Source organism: Phocoena sinus, chromosome 4 (genome assembly GCF_008692025.1).
Source record: "Phocoena sinus isolate mPhoSin1 chromosome 4, mPhoSin1.pri, whole genome shotgun sequence".
Classification (NCBI taxonomy): domain Eukaryota; kingdom Metazoa; phylum Chordata; class Mammalia; order Artiodactyla; family Phocoenidae; genus Phocoena; species Phocoena sinus.
Genome location: NC_045766.1, coordinates 76,535,864 through 76,542,347, shown reverse-complemented (window position 1 = coordinate 76,542,347; position 6,484 = coordinate 76,535,864). Strand labels below are relative to the sequence as shown.

At 48.6% G+C, this 6,484-nt stretch overlaps 1 protein-coding gene across 1 annotated transcript in view; it reads left to right on the top strand.

The window, feature by feature from the left end:
* Positions 1-4,029: 4,029 nt before the first annotated feature.
* PARP14 (poly(ADP-ribose) polymerase family member 14) overlaps positions 4,030-6,484 on the top strand; it is an 89,298-nt gene continuing 86,843 nt past the window's right edge. The window contains exon 1 of the mRNA XM_032629411.1: positions 4,030-4,348. Within this exon, the coding sequence (XP_032485302.1) occupies positions 4,072-4,348 (277 nt within the window). The 5' untranslated portion in view covers positions 4,030-4,071. The remainder of the gene's footprint in view (positions 4,349-6,484) is intronic.

The following is a 6,484-nucleotide window of genomic DNA, read 5'->3' as shown; positions in this document are numbered from 1 at the left end:
GAAATTCTGACACGTCTTCATTGTTTCATCTTCATCTCCCTTTTTAGTGTAGACAAAAGTATCGACCAATGACCAATGTTTATATCAGAACTACCCTTATTCATCAATTGTAACCATAGGTTGGCTACAAATATGAGAGTTGGGCAAACATCTTTGAAACATTCAGTGAGAATCAACTGACTATTTGAAATTTACGATAAAGAATATTATACATTTTATTATTATTTGTAAACTATGTGCTATACAACCTTTATGTCAGTAAAATTTTAAATAACATACACATAAATGTAAACTTTTTTTTTTCCAAAGAGCAAGTTGTTCAATATTTAACAGCACATCACTGGTGATCATGCATGATATGGTGTAGGAATAAAATATCGTATGCTTTTCTTTTTTAGTATGATCTAGGTTGTACTCTCTCTGATAGTTAATGCCTGTCTTGAGACACGTGCATGTCTGTCTGATTCAGTACCTACTGAATGGCCAAGAAGGATCTTTACTCTGCTTTACTCTTCCCATCACATGAACTTGGAAAGATCAAGTCGGCTCTGGACTGTTCTGCAGAAGTCTCCCTCCACTTCCCAGCCAACTATAGTATTAATGAACCTAAATGACCTTTTTTCACTTAGAAACACCCCTTATTTTTTAAAAAATAAATTCATTTATTTATTTGTTTTTATTTTTGGCTCCGTTGGGTCTTCGTTGCTGTGCGCGGGCTTTCTCTAGTTGAGGCGAACGGGGCCTACTCTTCGTTGTGGTGTGCGGGCTTCTCACTGTCGTGGCTTCTCTTGTTGCACAGCATGGGCTTTAGGCACACGGGCTTCAGTAGTTGTGGCATGTGGGCTCAGTAGTTGTGGCTCACGGGCTTAGTTGCTCTGCAGCATGTGGGATCTTCCCGGGCCAGGGGTCAAACCCGTGTCCCCTGAGTTGGCAAGCGGATTCTTAACCACTACGCCACCAGGGAAGCCCCTAAATGATTCTTATTTGGGAAAATATACCATTAGGGATTACCATACTAGAGAGTGGGGGCATCAGAGACATTCCTTGTGGAAGAGTGAAGAAGATGAAACTCCTAAAAGGGATTGGAGCACAGGGAATAAGTTCACAAACTGGTGCGTGTCCATCAGGTGACTCCATCTGAGGACTGAACTTGGAGTGGTAACGGGCAGGGGAGCTTGCCTCACTTCTGAGGTCACATCCTGTTTTGGTGGACCAGGCCAGCAGTTGCAGGAGCAAAGTGAGGCAGGGAGTTCGGCATGAGGTGCTCACAACTCACTGATTCAGGACAGATGGGAAAGCCAACCCTTTCCCCAATATATACTTCAGTGGGAGAAATGGGGGGCCTGATGCTGGCTTGTGGAGAACTTGAAAGGAGTCTGATGCTAGGTTATAGAAGTTTGTAGAGAAGCTGAAAGGGGAAATTTAGATGAAGCAGAGAAAGGGAAGTTCAGCCCCAAAATGCGGATGTGGGTTGTTCTATTAAGATCAGCTGGGACTTTTTGGTGGAAAGAGAAACAGGGAACAGCCATGTAAACATGGCTGCCTCTCTGCTGGAATCTGCTCTCCCCCAGGCCCTGAGAGGATGCTTGCTTCCTTGGAAGGAAATGAGTTTCAGGAGGCAAACACCCTATGGAGACAGAGAATTGAGAGAGGATAAGCACACTGGAGGAGGGGGGAGGGTATGGGTTCAACAAACGAAAAGGGTCAAAACGACTGAGGAGACAAGACAAAGTACTTCAGGGGCTAATGATGGTTAACAATTTGCTCCTTCTAGAATTTTTTCTTTTTCCCTTGGCTTTCAAGACCTAACATCCTGATCCTCTGATAGATTCTTCCCAGTCAACCCAGGAATAATGAGCAGACCATGTGTGACAAAATACACTGTTAATAATTAAATAAATCCTTGAAAGCAATCCAGAAATGGCCTGCCACAACTTCTACTATAGTTTATTTCTGATTTTATTTTTTGTAAAATGATGGTGTGAGGAAAAAGATAAACTGTTTGCCCAGTTCTGGACTCCCAAACTGGTTAAAGGAGAGTGCTGATTTTAGTTGTGGTTTGAAGGGAAAGGGTGACAATGCCCTGAAGAGAAACAGTCACCACTGTGGCTGAGAGCCCTGGCTGGCCGTTCTGTATCTTCCCCACTTCCCCCTGCAGGGGCCCAGGGTGGTTTGGACTGGATGATGAGCGCCACCTTCAGGAAGAAAGCTGCAGGTAGGAGAAAATAGCTGAATATTGTTTAGCATTATTATGCATCAGAAATTAAAGCCCTGTAACTTCTCTTTGGCCCATCTCTGGTTCTCTTCTTCCTGAAATTTTGTTTCATTGTGATTAAGAGACAATACATAAGGTCCAGCCCTGCAGGGAGAAGCACCTCTAATTCTGGCAGTGTCTAAGAGGCCTCATCACCTTCTTCACAGAGAAAACAGAATCTATCAGGAGAGAACTTACAGACCTTCCCATCGGCAGTCATTCAAAATCACCTACTTCTGTACTCCAGCTCTTCCTTCCTGGTGCAGTGGGAAAAGTGTCCCTTCCTTGGGCCAATGCCCCCAGGATCCCCTCCCACCTTCTCCCACAACCTGTGTCCTCAACCTTCCTTTTACTTTTCTAAAACTATTTAAACATTTATAAGCTTCTTCCAGCTTAAACATATTTTAAAAGCCAAAAAACAGAAATAACAACACCTCCCCGATCCTATAACCCCAGAAGCTGCTACCTAACTTCTTCCCTTTCACAGCCACACTTCTGGAAAGAGCTGACAGCGTTTGCTGCCGCCCTTCCCTTCCTTTCGGATCTCTGTACACCGCCCTCTACTCCCTCCTCACCAGAAGACAGCGCGTGCCAGGTCCTCTGAGTCCAAGAGACATTTCTCTCACCTGATGTATTGGTTGTATTTGAAAGATGATCCCTCCTTCTCACTTGAAACACTCCCTTACTATGGTCAAGGATACACACATTCCTAGCGTCTCTCCCACTTTAGTGCTCCCATCGGGTAGATGCCACTTCTATCTAGCCAGCTGCTCAGGCCATGCATGGATGACCATGGAATCACGCTTGAGTGTCTGCTCTCGCTTTCCACATCCTTCCGCAAGTCCAATATCAATTCGGAACCCCACCCCTTCTCTGTCCTCCTAGATCAGTACCCTGGTCTCAGTCACCCTCATCTCTCCCCTGCGACACTACAGTAGCCACTTGGCTGGCCTCCTGCCTCTATTCTGGCTACTGCCCAGCAGCTCAAGGGATCCCATACAAGTAAATCACACGGAACTCCCCTCTTCCCCACCCGCCAAGGTTATCTCCAGTCACCCTTGGCTTCAGGTTCCATGTTGCCTCCGCATAAACCCTCCCTGAGCTCCCACACCTGGGCTAGGAGCTCCTCCTAATTTGTTCCAGGAACACCTGCATATTCCTTCCAAAAGCACTTATTCCACTGTGTCCTAACTGCTCTGCATCCCCACGGCTTCATGAGCGCAGGGAGGGCACAGACGGTGTCTGTTTGTTGAATCCATTCAGCGTGCGTGGCACCTAGCCAATATTCCATAAAAACACGGCTGTGAATGTACTGTTTCCCCCACATCTCTAGACACAGAATATTAACAGGTCAGGAGGGAAGCAAGGTAAAATTCTGATAATTAGGTGACTGTCGAAAGAAGTCTGAAAATGGGCCCCAGACATTCTAAAGAATCAGAGTTTGTAAAATGGCGGCCTGCGGCAAAAATTAAGCTTTCTTCGTGTTTCCGCCAAGGTCTACTGACCAGAGCTGCTAGTTTCACCTGTGGCTTGGGTGAGTGGCAGACAGTGCCCTGAGCTTAGGGTCCCGCGTATACAGATGCAGGGAGGCCACAAAGGCGATACCACCTTCTGCCGTGGTCCAGAGATGAAAGTGAAGAATTGGGGAGGAGGCGTCGGGAGGACGGTGGTTTCTAGTCCCAACTTGGGGCAGCTGAGGAAGTTCCAAAGGCAGGAACTAAGGGTGGGAGGAGTGTTCTGGGAAACGAAAGCGAAAGAGGCTTAACCACCGGGATCTGGGGCGGCCTGCAGTCGGAGCCAGACCAGCGGAGGGGAGGATGGCTGCGCCCGGCCCCTTCCCGCTGCTGGTCGAAGGGTCCTGGGGTCCCCATCCCCCGAAGAACTTGAGCACCAAGTTGCAGATGTACTTCCAGAGCCAGAAGAGATCAGGAGGCGGGGAGTGTGAGGTCCGCCAGGCGCCGGGGAGCCCGCCTCGTTTCCTTGTGCTCTTCTACCCCGACGACGGTGAGGGGGGCAAGGGGTGCGGGGGAGAGGGGACAGCGGGGGCTCTCCTTCCAGGGAAACCTGGGGCTGGGGCGCGCGGCGGGAGAATTCGTCCGGCTCGGCAGCAGGTGTAGGAAAGAGCGTGGGGCGCGCAGAATAGACAAGGCGCGTCGGGGGCGCTGCGTGCGCGGCGCTTCCAGGCGCTCCCGGAGCTGGCGGCAGACAGCCCAGGTGGTTTAAATAAACATTTAGCACCGTGTGACTGAAGGGAGCTGCCTGAGAGCTGGTGCACCCACCTCATTTTACGAGGCTACATCGTGTAGTGGCATCGTGTGTTAGGGGCAGAGTTGCAATGCCATTGTAATTTTTGTCTTCTTCCTATGAAAGCCGCAGTTCTGGAACTCCAGAGGTTTATGGGAACACAATTTGAAGGGAAGAGAAGGTTTCCAGGAAAGTCACATCTAAACTGACTCCTGAGGGTGAATTCAGTTCTTGATAGGCGAGATACTGGGGAGGGCTCTTCAGATGGGAGCTGGCTGCAGTGCTGGGGACGGGAGAGCAAAGGCGTCTCCAGGGAAGTGCTGGGCGCCCTTGGGCAGCTTTGGTTTGAGGAATGAGCCCTCTCCTTATCTCTGTGCACAAGCGAGGTCTGGAGACTGGCACTAAAAAGAACAGGTGGGATCTGGGAAATTTTATAAGATTACAAAGGAGGTGCTAGTATTTTTAAAAATCTTAGGCCTTCTTTTATTAAACTTCCTTTTTAAAAAGAAGTGGGGTGGAAATTAAGGCTAATAGAATATTGGGTTGAGATAAAAGAGGACCTTGCATGACACGCTAAGGAGTATGAACTTTCCCCCACAGGTAGGCAGGGGAGAGCCATGTCCAAATATACTTTTGGGAGATAAATTTGGTTGCAGATAAGCACGGTGATTTCTGTTGGGAGAGACCATGGACATCAGACCTTTGAAGAGTGTCATGCAATGTCCAAGTGAGGACCAGTGAGCCCTTGAACAAGGAAAGTCAGCATGGGGATGGAAGATGCATGTTTGCGTACCGTCTGGATTTGGTAACTGATTCTACAGGATGCTCCACTTGGGAGAGAGGGAGAGGGAGAGCCCCTGTGCTTTCTCTTATTTTTTAGATGGGGAAGGATGGAGGGAGCTAAGCAATGTGAGGAGTCACAGGGATTTCCGCATGGTGGAGATGCCCAGTGATTCTGGGATCACTTGGGAGAGGGGCAGAAGCACTGCCTAGAATCTCATTGCCTGCATGTAAATATAGAGGTTTATTGGAGGGGAAAGGCAGGTACTGTTGATCAGTGCACAGTATCTTCGTCGATGGTCTGCTGGAACCTCTCCAGTCAGTTTCAGGGTGGTCCTCAGGCTGGGAGCAGGGGTGGCATTCTGAGTTGATTGAGGGTTAGGAGTTTTGAACTTTGAGGGGGAAGTTCCCTCCCCATAGGCAATTGAGCAGCTGAGTTAACCTCTCCTCATGCTGTTGCTATTAGGGAAGCGGGAGGACAAGTACCCACCAGTTATCTGCTTGCTCGAGACACCTACCAGGTCTGCACTGGGAAGCACATGACCTGCTGTTCTCCCAGTGCACAGTTTTTTCCATCAGGATCTCAAAGGCAAGGATGTGGACAACCACTGACCCTGCCTTCCTGTTGGTGGATTTGGAGAAGCATTTGGGTCAGAGGAGAAGCAAGGAGGCTTACGAGGCCATCAGAGCAATTGGAATGCTCTAGGGCAGGGATGCAAAAAGGAAAGAATGAAACCCAGAGAAGAGAGGGGTGCACAGACCAGTGTGAAGGAAGCGAGGTGGGCAGGGGTCAGGAGACCTGCCTGGCTCAGAGCCCTTAGAGCAATGTCAAAAAGTTTTCCAAGGGTTAATTCACCAAGCAATGCTCAAAAGGGCATTTGTGCAATGTAAGCCATTTCCCCGGGGCTTCACTTTTCCTCAAAGGATTTTACCATTTTGATTCCGATTATCAACATCACCATGGGCCTGGCCCTTAGGGACACTTCTTTCTTCTTTAAAATCCCATTATCCTCAAGAGTAGTCCTCACATTGCGGCAACAGACCCCCTGCATCCAAATCACAACAGGTTAAACAGGCACATTCCCAGCTCTGTCCTAGAGACTCAGGTACCCTGAGTGTGGGGTAGGTGGGAATCTGCATGTTTAACCGCACCCCAGGTGACACTGATTCGCTAAAGTCTGAGAACCCCTGTTGTTTGTTGATGAC